The 18,532-nt window shown below is 51.7% G+C and overlaps 1 protein-coding gene across 11 annotated transcripts in view; it reads right to left on the bottom strand.

Moving 5' to 3' along the window:
- Positions 1 to 1,038: 1,038 nt before the first annotated feature.
- Positions 1,039 to 18,532, bottom strand: part of EZH2 (enhancer of zeste 2 polycomb repressive complex 2 subunit) — a 65,176-nt gene continuing 47,682 nt past the window's right edge. For all 11 annotated transcript variants that reach the window (XM_059396198.1, XM_059396189.1, XM_059396196.1 and 8 more), the window contains 12 exons: positions 12,330 to 12,421; positions 10,717 to 10,954; positions 9,593 to 9,762; positions 9,079 to 9,173; positions 7,978 to 8,018; positions 7,495 to 7,620; positions 6,681 to 6,859; positions 5,272 to 5,367; positions 4,558 to 4,639; positions 3,739 to 3,819; positions 3,498 to 3,582; positions 1,039 to 1,367 (listed from right to left, as the gene is read on the bottom strand). In XM_059396198.1, the coding sequence (XP_059252181.1) occupies positions 1,307 to 1,367; positions 3,498 to 3,582; positions 3,739 to 3,819; positions 4,558 to 4,639; positions 5,272 to 5,367; positions 6,681 to 6,859; positions 7,495 to 7,620; positions 7,978 to 8,018; positions 9,079 to 9,173; positions 9,593 to 9,762; positions 10,717 to 10,954; positions 12,330 to 12,421 (1,346 nt within the window). In that variant the 3' untranslated portion in view covers positions 1,039 to 1,306. The remainder of the gene's footprint in view (positions 1,368 to 3,497; positions 3,583 to 3,738; positions 3,820 to 4,557; positions 4,640 to 5,271; positions 5,368 to 6,680; positions 6,860 to 7,494; positions 7,621 to 7,977; positions 8,019 to 9,078; positions 9,174 to 9,592; positions 9,763 to 10,716; positions 10,955 to 12,329; positions 12,422 to 18,532) is intronic.

Below are 18,532 nucleotides of genomic sequence, written 5' to 3'. Positions count from 1 at the left end.
AAAATGCTCACTGTCCGGAGGACGCCTGTGGGTCTCTGGGGTCCTGAGTGAACAGGACCTCGGATCCTGTGTGGTGGGTCGTCGCTGTCAGAGTAGCTGGGCTCTGTTCACGCCGAGCGCAAAGGGTAGGACGTTCGAGCACGGGCAAGCCCCCCCCCGGGCTGTCCCCCGGGAGTCGGCGGCGGCCGGCTGAGCCCCTGCACCAAACCCGGCCAAGCACAGAGATCAGCGTGTCCAGGATGGGATCCCAGGCCAGGTCTTCTCGTTGTCAAAGGAAAATAGCAAATTCTTTTATTGTAGGCCTGGGGTTGCTACGGCTGACGCATCGATGCGACGGAGACAGTCTTGTCCATATCGGCGCCATTGGAGAGGTAGGTTTTAATTACGTGTCACATTAAATATTACATTATGTAAATCAAGAAATGACTCCAGAAAAGACAACTCTACCCCCACAGAATGGTGACCGCTCTCAGAGGCTGGGGAGCGAGCGCCCCGTGGCCTTGACGCTTGAGGGTTTTGGGTTCTAGGTGTTTAATTTATTGTTCTTTTCTGAATTTTTTCTTCAAGAAAGAAGACAAGTTTGCTCATACCCATCCCCTTCCGCTGGTAGGAAAGGAAGCTCCCTGCCACCGCTGGGCTCCTGAGTGTCCACGTCCGGACCTGTCGTGGGGCCGCTGCAGCCGGCCGGTCCGGCTGGGATTCTGTGCACCGTGAGGCTCACAGGCTTCGTGCACCAGGGCCCTCCCAGCCTGGTCACTGAGGGGATCTGCCACTTCTTGACAGACGGCATCGGTCTTATAATTAGATATATTATCAACTATATTTATTGCACACATCTGTGACGTATTCTGTTACATAAACATCTGTCCTCCGTTGGCTACTATGGCCTCGGAACGCCAGCGTGCACACGGTCCGGAAGGTTCACGATCGCGGCGACAGCCCAGGAGCTGAAGGTGAGTGCGGCCCCCCGTACCAGCCGCACCCCTCTTCTCGTATCAGCGGACAGACCCGCACCAATCAATGACCCGACAACGGGGGGAAGTTCAAGTATTCTTTATTCAAAGTTGAAAAATGTACCATACTGCATTATTGCAAAAATTCACTGGTACAAAACACTTCGCAGCTGGTGAGAAGGCAATAAAAAGTCGATTTTTAAACTCATTACTATAAATTATTCTTACAGTACTTTGCAAATTCAGAATTTCAAACTGCATTTTATTTTTCTAAATTGCCCACAGTACTCGAGGTTCCTGAAGCTAAGGCAGCTGTTCCAGAGAGGAGGAGGGGGAGGAGGAGGTAGCAGGCGTCAAGGGATTTCCATTTCTCTTTCGATGCCCACGTACTTCAGGGCGTCGGCCTGGCTGTATCTGAAACGGCAGGAGAGAGGAATGAGCAAGGGCCCGGTCCCAGCGACCGGTCGCCGCGCCGAGCCCGCTTCCTGCCGTGTCCGAGCTCGAACGTCCGCACGGCAACCCCCCAGACCCACCTGCCTCTAGACAAGGCCTGCGGCTGGGGCCCGGGTTCTAGCCTTGCTGAGAACTGGACGAGCCCGCTCGCTCAGCCCTTCCCCGGCTGTCTCCCAGCCCGCCCCTTGGGCCCGAGACCCACCGCCCGCAGGTGGGCAGCACGGCCCAGGGCCCGGCCCCCGGGAGGCCACAGAGTGGCAAGTCTGCTCTGGCCACAGCCGGGACTCAGGTCCACGGGCAGAACCCGAGGCTGGCAGGCGGGAGGCCCGGGGAGCGCTGACCTTCCTGCAGGAGGGGGGCTTCCTGGGCTCCTGTTGGGGAGGGGCCTCAAGCTGGCCTGCAGCGGGGTGGCAGGTCACCCTGAGGAGGGGCTACTCGTGTCCTCGTTCTCCACCTTCAAAAGTTACACTGCCTAAGGGACAACTATCAGCCACAGGATGGATGTGGCTACAAAGTCCTCTGCTTGCATCTGAAAACACTTTGTGGTCCGCTCCGACGCCAGGGCTTGACTACACTGCCAGCCTGACGCCCGGGGTAGGCCCATGGCGGGGCGCGTGTCCTCGGCCTCACGAGGGCAAGCACGACTTCCCACAGGAAGGACCCCGACGCCGACCAGGTAGGACGTGAGCTGGACGCCTTGCCGAGTGAGCCAACCCGTCCATGTGAGGGAAACGTTCACAGAAAGAAATTAAGAGGCTGCCGGGCTGGCTCCATTGGAAGAACACATGACCCTCGGTCTTAGGGTCATCGGTTTGAGCTCCACACTGGGTAAAGATTACATAAACCTTTTTTTTTTTAAGTGCTACTTCGGTGAGCACACAAAACGAGAAGGCAAGAGAGCCTTGCTGTTGGCCTGGAGACAGTGGCAGTGGTCTGCACAGGAGACCACACCAGCCACCCATTCCTTTAAGCCAAAGCCTGATCCAGAGCAAGGCCCGGACTCTCTCCCGGGCTGGGACCGCGGGGAGGTGAGGACCTGCAGAAGGACCGTCTGCAGCGGGCCGGGGCGGGTTCAGGAGGCCCCAGGACGGAAGGCATCTCCGCAGCACCCAAGTGCAAGGGGAAGCGGCCAGGTTTCCAGACGATGTAGCGGCGACCACCGGTGACGGGGCCGCCCTAAACCACAGGTTTTCAGCGCAGCCGGAACAGCCTTCTCTTGGAAGAAGATGCCAGCTGGGGCTCTCACAGCCCGAGAGGAGAAGGCAGCGCCCGGCTTCAGAGCTTCACAGCAGGCGACCCTCTCGCGAGGGGCTAACGCGGCCGGTGACCTGGAGCCGAAGCCAGTGCTCCGTGACCCTCTGAGACCCCGCGGCGCTGAAGAACCAGGCCAAGTCGGCTCTGCCTGGGCTCTGGAGATGCCACAGCAGGGAAACCGCAGGGAAACCGCAGGAGACCAGAAGCAGGAGCGGAGCCCGAGGAGGGGACGCAGCTGGGGCAAGCTCAGGGTCAGGCGGGACCGCACGTGGGGGGCTTCCTCGGGAGGAGCAGAGCGAGGGGCTTCCTGAGCTGCCGCTGGGAGCCACGACGGACGGATCAGAACACGACGGAGCAGCGGCAGGGCTCGAGGGGACGGACTCCAGTTCCGAAAGCAGTTTTGTGGGTAAAATGCCATCAGGCAGCACCACCCGCCACCAAGCAACTGTTCAGGTCGGAAGAGCCATCGGTGCGACAAACCGCAGGGCCGCGCGGGCCTCCAGCGCCCAGCACCCCGACGGGTCAGCAGCCGGCAGCGCCGCCGAGACCCGCCACCCACGGAAAGATTACAGTTCACTTTACTTCAGTGGTTGGGAATTGAACCCACAATGTGAGCTAAGGCCGTATGTCAGAAATAACCACTACTTGTGTGGTGGCAACTACATTACCAAGAAAGTACGGCCTAACTGCCTACCAGTGCCCCTGACACGTAACAACCAGAAATAAATCCCTCCGAGAATGGAAGATCCGACAGAGTGAAAAGACAGCCTCTGCCTGTGAGCGCAGAGTTCAGGAAGATGAAGCCCTCGGATCACACCAGAAATACGCGGTACCAACCTGTAATCAAAAAACAGCTCTTCACCAGTCTGGATGGCTCTCTTAGCGAAAATCCCTATCCTGTGATCGCCATTCACCATCATGACTGGAACGAGAAACACGCGGGGTCGGGGCGTCGGAGGAAGACTGGCCCTGGGGAGGGCCAGACCCCTGCGCTCGGCAGCATCGCTGCGGGGCATCCCAGCCACCGGCGCGGGTCTCAGACAGGTTCCCTCGGGCGCGAGGCTCCGTTAGCACCTACCTTTTGCATAGCAGTTTGGATTTACTGAGTGATTTGCAAAACGAATTTTGTTACCCTTGCGGGTTGCATCCACCACAAAATCTAAAAAAAGAGAAAAACCAAGCGTTCACTAGTGAACTGTTTCAGTCCCAGGTCTGTGAACACGAAGTTCTTACAGTTCTGGACACAGCCCTGGCGCTCGTTCCTCAGGGCTTGCCTTTACAAACAAGGAATCAAAATTCCTAACTTCACGAGTAATCATTTCACATTTAAGATTATTTTTTCCGCTCCACTCTCTATGGAACATGTTTGCAGAAAGATCTGCTACGGGTCCCGGGGGAGTTTCTTGGAGGTTGGGGGTCAAGCACCCCTGCATTTTCCTCATGCCCCCCTCCTACTCCGGCCGGATGCCCCACCCGAGAAGCCATCTGAAAACCCGCTGCCCTCTTCTCACAGGCCTTGAGAAGCCCAGGGCGGGAAGTCCAGGAGCGGCTGCCCACTCTGGCGCCCCAGCCCCGTCGCAGGTCAGTGGGAGCGCGGATGGCACAGAGGCCGGGGGCCAAGCGGGGCGCAGGTCGCCGCGAGCAGAGCAGGAGAGCAGCAGCAGCAAACCCGCGGCAAGCTCGCAGCCGTCTGGCGCCGCCCCAGCAGCAGATGGCTCGGAACCATCTGGTCCGGCCTGGGGGGCTCGCAAACACACAGCCTGTCCCGAAGCCTGTGCCAGGGCGTGAGGGATCCCGGCGCTTGTCGGCCCTGCTCCGGTCCCCCCTGCTCCGGCCCAGGGGGCCTCTGCCCTCATGTCTCCACTCCAAGCAGGGGAGGCCTCCGGGTCAAACGTACCGTTGTTCAAGTTGAACAGGAAGCTGCACATGTATTTATCGTACACCTTCCCTCTTCTGTCTGCTTCGTCTTGAGAAATAATCTACAAAGAAAGGCGGAGGAGAAGATTGTTTTGGATTAGGTGATCGAGACTGGCAGGCGCACACACAAGCTCCTCGGGAGAATCTGAGACCTTCGTCCCTGCGGTCAGGGGTCTCTCTTTGTCCCTCCCACTCAAGCTACGGGCTGGTGTTTCACAACCAGCACCTTGTTTAAAGACTGCGACTCCGAAAGGAACCATGTTGCAAAAAGTCATCAACAGTCTTTCCACTGAGGAAAAATACAAACTGCATGGGTTAATTCCAGAGTGAAGCCAGCCCGATCGTTTCCCCCGAACTCTACAACTAAAAAGGCGTATGACCGATGATATGGTTGTTTCCGATCCTTAGCAGACCGGCTGCAGACTCTACAGCACAAAGCCCTAACGGCCCCCTCGCCCCCGACAGTAAATGCTCAGTGTGACAAGGACGGAGGCGGTCCGTTTACCAAGCAAGCCAAACCCACAAGCAGGAGTACGTCCAAGCTGAAAAGGCATTTTTTATTAATTCACTTCTAATCAAACCCAACAGACTTGTCCCGTGACCTCAGGCCCAAACAAAGTCACATCCGACCCCACACGAACACACGTGACCAGCAGACACTGAACTGCCTGAACCCGGGCTGCTCACGCCTCACCTCTCCACAGTACTCCGAGATGAATTCGTTCTTCTGTACAGGATCTTTGATGAAAATCCCCCAGCCTGCCACGTCCGACGGGGCCAGCAGCAAATGCTAGAGAGGAAAGCACACGCGATCGCGTCATCAAAGGACAGGGAGGACGGCGTGACGACAGACCGACGGGAGGACCCGCTGTCCGTCCCCGGCCCGTTGGAGCAGGCGTCCGGCCGGTCGCCGGCGGCCCGAGAGCTCAGAGCATCCTGAACCGGGGCCGGCTTCCCAGGTATCGGAAAACCACGGTTTCCTTGAATAACTAAAGCAATCTTTGGTCCCACCGTTCAGCAAATGAAACCCAGCTGGTAGAAACAGCGTGTTATCTTTCGTTTCAGGAGTTCTGAAAGAAGTCGACGGCGAGGGCACGTCAGCATGAACCGTTCCCGAACACCCGGAGGGGAGTTCACAGTGGAACAAGTCCGGGGTGGGGGGGGGACAGTGAGGGAAAGGGGGACGGTGAGGACTGAGCAGGGCCTGGGGCCTGTCCCAGCACCACTGCGACGTGGGGACGAATTAACAACTCGGAGTAAGAAAACCACCGGAGCCTGTCCCGGCCCCCACAGCTGCTGCGGGGACCAGAGATCTGGGTGGAGGCACCGCTGCCTGGCACGCCACCCCGGTTATGTCCTAATGGCTCCGGGACCTAAGATGGGAATGTCGCCCGTGTCTGTCGTCCTGCCCTACACTCGTGGGCAACACGGGCCCGTGGCCTCAGCCGCAGGGGGCTCGGGCCAGAAGGCCTGGACGTCCCCAACTCCCGGAGTGGGACTAGTGGGCAGACACAGCGCTTCGAGAAAGGACTGTGTCGTGCAGCAGGCCCCGTTCCAAAAGCGGACACTACCGGGAGAAGAAACCCTTGGTCCACCTCACCTAAGGGCCTGAGCCTCCCCCTACGACACGGGCAGCTTCCTCTGCTCAGCCCTCGCCTTCCCGGGGCTGCCATGACCGTCCCAGCCTGCACCTCGGGGGCAGCAGCTCCGGGCCCCGCTGCGCGGTCAAGGTCATTAAAGAAACGGGAACTACGCTTGCAAGAACTACCCCGGGAAATCCCCCTCTTCCCTGGGGTCTTATTTGTAAGAAAGGGTCTCTCCACCCTGACAGGACCACCACCTACTCACGTGGGGACCGGAGCATGGGTTCTAGACAAACTAGAGAAATTCCTCTCCTAACATGACGCCGTCCGGGCCTGTCAGAACTCACTGGTTCGTCTCACACCAGCGAAGGGGCCCACGGAACCCTGCCTCGGGGCCCAAACCACCCCCGAGTTCCCCATTTTCCCTCTGGCCGCTGTGGCATTCGGGGCTCCCCTCCGCTTTCCCGACTTCACAGCAGCGGCGAGTGGGGACGGTGGGGGGTGGGGGCGGGGGACGCACCTTCTTGGAGCCGCGCTGGATGCTGCAGTTCTTGCACGACACGTTCTTGCTGTCCCAGTGGTCGGCGGCGCCGCACGTGAGGCAGAGGTCGGGGTCGCACTCGCGCACGGCCAGGTAGCACGGGCACTGCTTCGTGTTGCACTGCGCCTTGCAGCGGCAGCCGGGGAAGCGGTTCTGACCTGCGGCGGGAGGCCTCGTCACGCGGGCTGCAAGCCGTCGCCCCAGGTACCCCCAGCCCACCCCACCCGGGCCGGCAGGAATCGCGATCATGGTGGAGGACGGTCACCACCGGGCTCCTGGCTTTCCGTCTGCATGTGTTAGGCGGCATGTGGACTGAAAAGCTCTTTGATTTTATTTAATCTAAACCCTTCCTTTGTAGCCATCTTGTAAGAGCTGTGGTTCGCGACTCTGATAAGGGCCCAGAGTTCTAGACACTTCCTGGTATCCAAGCTGCCTGTGCTGTTTCCTTAAAGGCTTCCAGCCCCCTTTACGCTGAATTCCGACCCAGGGCTGCTGACAACTGCTGGTAGCCAGAGGCCCTGGGAAGCCATTTCTAGATGCCCTCTACGTCCTATGCCGACATTACTATGATTTAATTTAAACGACCCAATCCTGCCTGGCCTGCCCAGGCCCTGCTGGCTGCCCGCAGAGCCCGATACGGCGCCGCATAGAGCCCTGGAGGATGCACGCACTTCCCAGAAAGCTAAAAGGGAAGCGACGAGGCAAGAGCTGCTGCGATCTCGTTCTGGCTTACACTGCTGACCAAAGCCTCTGAAATTCTCATGCAGTTCATCAAAACAAAACAGATACTTACACTCTGAACTACACTGACAAAACTTTTCACAAAAATTTTGTGCGATCACACAAGGGCACGAGCTGTCGCAAGGCTGCCGCGGGTGGTCACAGGGCTGGTAGTTGTAAACGTGGTTCGAGGAGCCGTCTGCGGGGAGAGCACAGCAGTCAGGCCACAGCCGCGGGGATATTCTCCCGCCGGGCGCGCAACCCGTCTTCCGGCCCCGACTTGTCTACGGGGTGATGGCAGATGCTGCCTCCCCTCCCCCACATGCTTGGCCAGTCCAGAGCACTGTCCCCCGACTCCAGAGGACGTCCTGCTCGGACTGACTCACTCCCGCTGCACCGGAGGACTGACTGGGAGCGAGGCCGCAGCCGTCCTCCGTCGCGGGGGGTTCCGTGGATGCGGTCAGCCGTGTCGGGACTCCCGAACACGGATCAGTTACCGTCTTAACGGAGTAGACGGTTTTAAGTTAGTTACGAAGTTGAACAGAAGGATGCTGACCCTTTTTCAGCTGGATCTTTCTGCAGTGTGCGGCCCACAACCTGCAAAACACAAACCGTAAGTCGCCTTTGCGAAGCTAGGGGTACCGACCCAGCGCCGGTGCTGCGGACGCACGACGTGTCAGCGCGTGCCCTGAACGTACAAGCGCTTTGAACCCAGGTCCAGAGGACGGCTGACCCTGGACCAACGCGGGGTTTGGGGTACAAACGTCCCACACCATCCAAATCTGCGTGTAAGCTCTGACTCCCCACAAACCCAGCCTTGTGGACCAAAAGCCTTACTGGTAACGGATTCGCATAGACTCGGTCCTGCACGTGCCGCGCCACGTTCCGACAAAGCAAGCGAGAGAAGTGGCTACAGGGAAACTAGTTACGGGACGAGGGGACACACTGGGTGGCCCCATGTTGTCTGCGGGTCAGCAGGAAGCCCGCGGGAGATGCGCTGTCGGGGGGAGCCTGCCCTACGGCCCCAACTTCCACAGCTGGCAGCACCCCCCGGGCTCCCGTGGCTGCAGATTGGCCTGAAACTGTCGCTTCTCTCATCTGGGGCGTCTGCGGTCCCCCGCTGCGGTTCCCCACTGAGCTGCGGGGTCAGACGTCAACCAAGAGACTCCGCTGCGGCTGCGGCAGCCTCACTGCCTGAGCTGCTCGGGTTCTAAAGGAAGGCGACGGTCCCGCCTTCCGTGAAGCGAGGGACGGTGAGCGTGTGCACAGCTGGAGCGGAGCCCTCACCCCCTCACCTCCTCACCCCCTCACCGATGCGGCCTCCCCGCACCCCCCCGCCCCCGGACACCCTGCGCTCCTTGCCACGAGCGCCTGTGAATGGCGAGCCCCACCGGGCCGAGAGCGGCCCCGCATGGTGACAGAAGTCCACCCGGCTCGGGGACAGAAGTCCGGCTCCTGGATCAGCCAGCTCGGTGCTCCCGTGAACCATTCAAGCCCAGCGACCCTCCAGCGCACAGCTCCTGGCTTGGTTTCCTCGACTAAACTGCAGCGCGGTGACCACACTCCCGGGACCCTGCACACACCCCGACCCCGCGGGCCGCTGTGCTCTCGGGAGCGGGAGCCGAGCGTAGCCCACCACGGCCGCACGCGCGCTCACCGGTGTTTCCTCTTCTTCTTCCTCGGCGGGGTGTCCACGTCCTCGGCCGGCGCCGGAGCGATGATGCTCGACTCTTTGACGCGAAACTCATACACCTGACAGGAGGCAGAGTCACGGGGCCCTGAGTGCCGTGTGCAAGGGCGAAGCAGCCTGAGACGCACCCATTCCGGAAACCTGTCCGGCTCGGCCGTGCACTGCCAGGGGCCAGGGGTGAGCAGAGCAGACGCTGACTGACCCTCGCGCGGGGACAGCAGCGGCCACCACGCTCTGGGCAAGAGCCGCGAGGCCAGCCTAATGTCCTCCTGGCTTTGCAGATCCACTCCCTGAAACACCTCAAGTCCGAAGGATCGTCTCCCCACAGCTCCCACCCTGTGAAAAACCAGATCAATCTACTTCTTTTTCAGGACATGAACAGGAGCTCGAGCATAACCACAAACAGTCTTCTGTTTGGACAGTGACAACTATTCTCCCTCCATCTCAAGTTCCTGAACAGTATTTTATCAGCTGTGCTTACCTGTCGACAAGTTTTGGTCCCAATGAGCCTAGCGATGGCACAGAAATTGTCATAATATGTGCCGATGAGGACCCTGAACATCGAGGCCTCCGCACCGCTCCACTCCACGTTCTCGGGAGGCTCAATGTTTGGCTTCATCTTTATGGGTGTTTGACACCGAGAATTCGCTTCTAGAAAACCAAAGTTAAGCACTGGTCAAGAGAAATGACAACTGGAGAACAGTATTAAAAAGTAAAACTACAAGGCCTGGGTGGCTCAATCAGTTGAACATCTGCCTTCAGCTCAGATCATGATCCCAGGGTCCTGAGATCGAGCCCCGTGTCAGACTCCCTGCTCCGTGGGGAGCCGGCTTCTCCCTTTGCCTCTCCTCTCCCCTCCACTTGTGCGCACACTCTCTCTCTCTCTCTAATAAATGAATAAAATCTTAAAAAAAAAAAAAAAAAGTAAAACTCAGGTTGTGCCTAAGAAAAGGAGCAAAAAATGAACCATCTTAAGAATAAATAGTCAAGGGGTGCCTGGGTGGCTCAGTGGGTTAAGCCGCTGCCTTCGGCTCAGGTCATGATCTCAGGGTCCTGGGATCGAGCCCCACATCGGGCTCTCTGCTCAGCAGGGAGCCTGCTCCCCCCCCCCACCCCGCCTGCCTCTCTGCCTACTTGTGATCTCTGTCTATCAAATAAATAAATAAAGTCTTAAAAAAAAAAAAAAAGAATAAACAGTCAAGCCTCCCACAGAACCCAGGGTTGGTTCCCTTGACCACAGCCTCTGAGGCGCAAGCCGGGGGTGGGGGGGGCAGGCTGGCTCCAAGAAACACGTGGCTCCTAATCTCGGGCACGGGCCCCACGCTGGGTGTAAAGCTTACTGTCAAACACATTTTTTTAAATAAAAGGAAGAAAATGAGAAGGACGGAGAAAGAACCGTGACGCCCAACCTGGCAACACAGGGGACCGCCGACCCTCCAGCGAGCGGGCGGGCAGGCCGCCCTCGCAGGCCGGGTGGGTGCGGGCAGAAGGAGCAGGAATTCCGCTCCGCACCCCGGGTTCTCTGCTCTCGGGTTTGCCCTCAGCCCGAGAACGGCCCCGCCGAGCCCAGGGCACGACGCAGCCACTGCCTCCGCCGGGGCTCACCCGAGGAGCTAGAAGTCTCGTCCTTTTTCTCCTCCTCCTCCTTATCGTTGTTCTCCCCGCCCGTCTCGGTCCCTGCTTCCCTGTCACTGTCCGTGTCCTTGGACTCCAGCACGCTGATGGTGGGGGTGCTGGGCCGGCTGCTGTTGGGGAGTCTGCCTCTCCTGCGGCCACCAGGCCGCTTCGGCGGGGTCTTGATCCGCTCCGCGGTGAGGGCGGCGGCAAACTCCTTTGCTCCCTCCTACAAAGGGAAAAGGGCACACATCACGGTCAAGTTCTACAGCTCATTTTGCTGGAGGAGAAAAAAAAGGACTGCATAAAGCAAATTAAGTCAATACATGTATCCCAGTATCCATTTGTACAAATCATCATTTCCCTATCTAGATGCTCGTGGTTTCCTAACTGCTTTTGACAGTTTGAAATATTCAGGAAGGTACATACAGGTTCTCTTTGTGCTACAGGGGTGTGAAATGGACAATTCTATGCGAGCTTGTGAACTATATACAGTGATTATAGTAAGTTAAAATATAAAGAAAAAAGTCTCTTTAAACATGAACTGTTACGAAAAGAATCATACCTAATGGGCATCCAGAGTCAGACTTTCTATTTCAGGCTTTAAGAGACCTCTCTCCGCTAGTAATTCAAGTACCCAAGAAACAGAAGCTGAAGCAGGCCAGGCGTGGCCGCTTCCAGCCTTACTATTAAAATCTCCCTTTTTTTCCATGTGAGGGAAGCAGAGCCCCCAGAGGTCATGAAAGGAGCCTGAGGAGCGAGGCTGTGAGCGTTCCAGTCTACACTGGCAAGTCAATAACCCAGACTTAGGACGAAACCACAGTAGGATCATGGATGGGAGAGAGACCACAGCCACCACCCAGATGGGCCAAATAAAATTCCGCCTGTAGAGAGTATCATAAGATGACGCTCAGGAATCCCATTTCTAGTGGCAGGAGAAGGGGGAAGTGTGAGGGCAGCCAACAGTTTTACACTTCATTCTACAAAAATCAAATTGCTTAAAAATAGGATACCTTCTGCAGGTGCCATTCAATGAATCTTCTGTCCAAAATCCAACAGGGAATATATACCCATTAGTTCCTAGGTAGGAGTGGCTTGGTTCAAAGGGAAATGGTAAAAATAAGATAGTACCCGTAAAAAGCAACTTTTCTACCTCACATTCTCATTCTCCTAAACCCTTACCTTTTCTCCATCATTAAAAAACAAAACAAACAAACAAATAAAAAAACCAACTGTGGGACCGACTACCATGTAAAACTCGAGACGGCCTACAGTGAGGAAGGCACACCAAGCTTCTGGGGCTGAAGGGGCCACCTGTGCTGCTCACACTCTTAAGTTTGGTGGCGGGTCTAACAGTCCTTGATCCTAAAGGCCTTGGAAGGCTGCTGAAGCAATTACCACAAAGAATAATACAAGATTTAGGAAGGACTAGAATGTGCAGCGCGTAGCAGCGAGGCAGGAACCCACGCGGGTGAGAATGTCCGCCATGCTAGTGCACGGCCAAGGACGGGGGCCACCGTGCCGACGCTGCCTTCATAGACCTCGCCACCGTCCCCCAGCAAGAATCCTCCACTGCCCTCTGGCCGGGCGGCTCTCCAGCTTACCAAGTGCTGGTAACACTGCGGTCCACAGGGTTTATTGTCTAGAGCCGTCTCTGTGTTCTTCCGCTTGTAAGTATTGGGTGTTGCATGAAAAGCTGAAAAATAAACATAGAATATCCAGATATTACTATATTTACTTTTTCATTTGTACTGTTTCACTGGAAAAAATCACTTTTCTACACTACAAATTTGCCAGTGTATCATCTCCATGTCAGAACTTTCCTTCAAGCTCTTACTGAATCATCTCCATGCGTTCTCCTCAGCTCTCCCCCGGAACACTGCCACTCCTCCCCACCAACCCCTAACCAGGGAGGAGACAGTAAATTCTGGAATAATCAGTGATTCCTGATTTCTCTCCTTAAAACTACAATTGATACACAGACCTCTAAACTCTGATTATGAACATTCACTGAGTCTTTAATATCTCCATAGAAACAACTGATATGTCCTCTCTACAAGGAAATCAGATTTCCCATTTTTACCAGAAGAATCCTAGCATCTACAATTTCTTGATTTCCAAAGGAAGGTCAACAGTCGGCTTGTCAAAAAAGGAGAAAAATCGGACAGCACTTGTTAAAAAACTAAAAATACAGAAGACAGAGCGCCTGGGTGGCTCAGTTAAGCAGCCAACTCTTGGTTTGGGCTCAGGTCATGACCTCAGGGTCCTGGGATCTCCCCCCTAGTCGGGGCGGCGGGTGGTCTGTGCTCAGCAGGGAGTCTGCTTCCCCCTGGCCCTCTACCCCTCTGCTAGTGCACACGCTCTCTCTAAAATAAATAAATCTTTACAAATAAAGAGGACAAGGGTGCCCAGAAGAGCACGAGGCTCTTGAGTTCGAGCCTCATGGTGGGTGTAGCAACTAAACAAATAAACTTCTAAATAATTAAAGAGGACAGCCTCAGACTACTGAAATTCAGTTTCTTCAGATCAGACACAATTCAGCAATCTAATGAGAGCCTGCAGTCAGCACCCTTCTACAAGAAACACATGGTCACATAAAAGAGGTTCTAGAAAGAAGTGTTTGAAACTTAAAATCCCCAAATAATGTGATAACAAAAGGATTCAGATTCTATTACAAGGCCAAACTAAAGAAACATGAACACACAGTGGTGAGAACTTGTAAAACCCTTGAGAAAGCCTACTTCCAGCTGCCGAGGCAAATGTTAGAAATGCGCTGTTCAGAATTACACAAGATGAAAATTATCTTAATTTGGATACAAATAAGTGACACATTCATGAAACAAACCATTTAAAAAACATCTGTAGGGGTGGCTCAGTCGATTAAGCACCGACTCGTGATTTCAGCTCAGGTCCTGATCTCATGGGTCACGGGATCCAGCCCCAGGTTGGGCTCCACGGTCAGAGGAGTCTGTTCCAGATTCTCTGCCTCTGCACCTCCCCCAACTCAAGCATGTGCTCTCTCTCCCCCCAAATAAAGAAATCTTAAAAAAATAAAAAAACAAAGTCTGTAAAAAGCCATACTCTATCCATAGAACTTAAATGGGAAAGACAGACTGATGAGGGAAACAAGGGAAAAAAGACAAAGTTAGGTTTTTGAAGGAGAAAGTCAAGGCTCAAATTCTGTTTCAAGTGTGTGTTAGAGTTTGCTATGAAATGAGAGACTGATCCCACAACTTATTTAGCACTGGATTATGTTTTTGAACAGGTGAGGACCCCTACCATACAAAGTCTGAGCCTATAAAAGGTTAAGGTTACATCAGCAGCTAAAAATTAACTTCGATCCAAAAGACAAGATCGTCCTTAGCCAGTGAGCAGCACATACGGAGTGATCTATTTTTGGTAAGATTTGTTTTTAGTGTGGATATCTCCGCTATTCATAAATTGATGTTCTTGATTTCACCTGATCCAGGGAAAAAGACAAAGGCACATATGTATCTGTGCACAAGCGTGCCCAGAGGAGGAGGGCAGCTCCTGCCAGTCCTGGGCTGGGGGACGCCGGACGGGCATCAGAGCAAAGTCACTGAATACTCGCCAGCCAAGTTCTGGCTATGAAGGAAAAATTAAGCTGCTAATAATCAGAGGTACTTTATTATCAAAGGTTAAAAAAAATTCTTAATTTCACATAGCATTTAGCTTAAGAAAGAGAACTATACACCTTACTACACTTCCCTCACAATATCAAACTTCAATTGTTTAAGAAAACTAGGTATATTAAGAATTCCCTCTTCTAGAAATGTCTTGACTGTTTGAGATTTTCAGAATACTTAATATTTTCACATAGGCATCTTGAAATACCTGTATTTCAAGTAAGTTATTAAAATATTTTTTAAGCTAAATATAATATGGGGGGTAGAATATGTAAAATTCCCTGATCAAAAAAATTATTAGGAAATTTAAGCAAGGTGCTTTCTTAAAAAACTGTACAAAAAGGAAAGAATATGGGATGTTGAGGGGTTTTGTTTTTTTTGTTTAATTTCAAAAGCAACCTATAAAATCTTGGTAAAAAATCTGAAGATTTTCAAGTAAAGGTAAAAAGACTGTTACGGGTCGCCTGGGTGGCTCAGTGGGCTGAATCTCTGCCTTCCGCTCAGGTCATGATCTCAGGGTCCTGGGATCAAGCCCTGCATCGGGCTCTCTGCTCCACGGGGAGCCTGCTTCCTCCTCTCTCTCTCTGCCTGCCTCTCCACCTACTTGTGATCTCTGTCAAATAAATAAAAATAAAATCTTTAAAAATAATAAATTCAAAAAAAGGACGATGCACAGTTACTGTTACGTATCTACACGTATACTATTACGATATACAGTTCCAGCTATTCCCTATCCCTGTGAGTAAACTGGCAATTCTAAAAAAAATGGCTTAAAAATACAAAGTAGGGGTGCCTGGCTCAGTCGGTTGAGTATCCAACTCCTGGTTTTAGCTCAGGTCATGAGCTCAGGGTTGTGGGATGGAGCCCCACAGGGGGCTCCCCGCTGAGCAGGAAGTCTGCTTGAAGAGTCTCTTTCCCTGCCCCCCTCCCCTCATGCACGCTCCCCCACCAGATAAATAACTCTTTAAAATAACTTCTCACTCAGTATACTTATGGTTGGAATCACATAATTCTTGTGTATATCGCAGATCTCCGATTTTTAATACTAAGTACCTTAAAAATAACAGCATCAACGTTCAGAGCACAGGACAGTAGTGAGAGCAGCAGTGACAGCAGCTCACAGTAAAGGCTCCTGTGTTCAAAGCACACGGTAAGAGGTTTGAGGCGTTACTTCCTTTAATCCCCACAAAATCCTCCAGGTGTGCGGATTCCCATCCCCATTTTAAAGATGAGAAAAACCGGGATTTAGGGAGGGTAAGTCACTCTAATTTCATGGCAGACATGAACTCTGTATGTCTGAATTTTAATCATTACTCATCTGAAATAAATTTTTAAAAAGTCAACCATCAACTACAAACTTTGGAATACTGTTTCTGAAAGTCTAACCATTAAAATATTAAAACCTCTACAATAAGCATTAATACATTCCAAAAAGAACAGACTTTTTACGTAATATCAGAAGTAGCACACAGACAGAATTGGATTTTATGCTTAAAATGGATTCCTCTGTAGGCCATACAGATAAGAGAAAATGTAGCAAGCCATGTATTCCAAGATTCTACTTATGATCCTATTTAAGCACATAAAACTTCCAGCCTTAATTTCCCAGCCTGCCTGCCTTCCCTCCCTATCAGAAATGCGTTACATTTCTGTCAATGTGTTACATTACAGTCAGTTCAGGAGCTGACCCTGGTTCCTCTAACAAGTGTCAAAGACAGACCAGGAGCCCATTTTAGGCTGAAGCTTTTATAAAGAAATTACATGATTCCAAGTTTGCAGAACAACCCATTTCCAATTTACAAAATGGATCGTGGTCTCAAAGTTATTTGGAATACAAAGTGAGATTTGTTCCCAAACCAAAGCCATTTATCCTTCAAGGTTCAGTAGAACACACAAGTCCCTCTAACAGAAAAGATCCATGGTCAGATACTGAGCTTTGGGTAAGATAACTGCCAAACCCTTACCATCAAAACATCTTCTTTATAGATAAAAATGGTAGTCACCTCTAACATCTAAATAACCTATTATTAGTAAGGCTACCACACAGAAAAAATTAAAAAATATAAAACATCCAAAAAAGGCCTTTTCACCCAGAAGTTTTAAAAGTTATCCCTTAAACAAGGAGCTAAAAAGGGAACACAGAATATTCTTTAAAATTCCTTATAAATTAGGGACGCCTGGGTGGCTCAGTTGGTTGGACAACTGACTGCCTTCAGCTCGGGTCATGATCCCAGAGTTCTGGGATCAAGTCCCACATCGGGCTTCCAGCTCCATGGTGAGTCTGCTTCTCCCTCTGACCTTCTCCTTGCTCATGCTCTCACTGTCTCGCTCTCTCAAATAAATAAAAATAAAATCTTAAAAAAAATCCTTATAAATTATAGTAATGCCAAACATACTAACATGAGAGGTTGAAACAGTACTCTGCAGACAATTCAATCCATGTTAACCACATATATCAAAAAAAAAAAAAAGGAAAGAATGAAAACAATGCAAAAATCACATTAATAAAGAGAAAAATAGTAAACCTAATACAGTAGCTGATTCTCTGAGGGGGAAATACACAAAACGGATTTTCAAAATAAAGTAAAAGAAGCCACTTCACGAGCTCATCAAGAAAAATGAGAGAATGAAACATTTAAGAACAAAAGAATCATTAGAACACTTAGATCAACTTTATACAAATAAATTTCAAAACCTGGTGAAGGGGATAATTTTCCAGAAGTAATCCAGAAGAAGAAAAAAAAAGTATCTACTAGTACCAGTGTCACTTAACACTCTACTTGAAGATACAAGCCATTGCAATGAGACAAGAAAATAAAGTCATGAAGACTGGAAAGACAGAAAGTATTAGTAACTGCAGATAGTTTACTTACATAGCTAGAAAGCTCAATAAGAATTCACTGAGAAACTCTTATGAACAAGGACAATTGAGTAAAGTATCAAGGTATAAAATATGTAAGACTGAAAGAGAAAAAGCCAGGCAACAAACCCATTAATACCTAGAAATCATCTTAAGAAAGAATATACAAGAGCTACAGGAAGAAAATTTGAGTTTATTAAAGGACACAAAAGGTAACTTGATCATATAGTTACACTTAATCCTCATTTTAAAATATCAGTTTTCACTTAGGTAATTAATAAATTTAAAGGGATTCCAATAAACATACTACTAGACCTTTTTTTTTTTAGTTAGACAACCTTAAGATCATAAAATCTACATTAAAAATAAGCAAGAATAGCCAGGAGATCTCTGAATAAAGCGTCTTGGACAGAATGACTCAAGGAACACAGGCAAAGAAAAGAGACCCAAGCACACACCGTAATGGGGAACAAAGGCGGTGGGCAGGGCAGCAAACGGGGAACTTTCCAGTATAAAAGGTATGGAAACAGCTCAGTAGCCTTGGAGGTGGGGAGGAGGGGGTGCATCAAAAATTCTACCAGAATAAATTCCAGCGACCCAATGTTAAAAACAACGAAACCTGTCTAAACACTGGGCACTGGGCTAACTTGCACGTGCGGGAAACGATGTGCAGGCGCAGCCGGGTGACTCACTGTAGCACCGTTAGCGTGGGAGGCACAGAACAATCCAAATGCTGACCCTAAGGAATCAGCTCAGTAAGTTCTCCCCTCCTACAGCGGAAGACCACGCAGATCTCCAGACAGGAATAATACTGACCAATATGTACTTAGTCGAAATGGGGAAAAAGCCTGAAAAGTAAGGCACCTTTTGAATAGGACACTCAGAAAAAGAAGAATATCTGCATTTTGTCAGAAAAAAATGGTGCTGAGTGGTGTAAGAAGTGAGGTGCAGACTCTATGGGGGAGGGCAGAAGTGGCAGGGAGCATTCACTTGGTACCTTTTAATACATTCTGAAATGCCACGTCACGTGAATGACAACGTGCTGTAAGCAAGGACGACAAAAACAAGCCAGTACTGTTCTGAGTATCTGACTCTGCGTAGAACAAGCCGGGTACTGTTCGGAGTATCTGACTCTGCGTAGAACAAGCCGGGTACTGTTCTGAGTATCTGACTCTGCGTAGAACAAGCCGGGTACTGTTCGGAGTATCTGACTCTGCGTAGAACAAGCCGGGTACTGTTCTGAGTATCTGACTCTGCGTAGAACAAGCCGGGTACTGTTCTGAGTATCTGACTCTGCGTA

This window comes from Mustela nigripes, chromosome 4 (genome assembly GCF_022355385.1).
Source record: "Mustela nigripes isolate SB6536 chromosome 4, MUSNIG.SB6536, whole genome shotgun sequence".
Classification (NCBI taxonomy): Eukaryota; Metazoa; Chordata; class Mammalia; order Carnivora; family Mustelidae; genus Mustela; species Mustela nigripes.
Note: the sequence above shows the minus strand (reverse complement) of the source record. Positions and strands in the feature narration are given on the sequence as shown.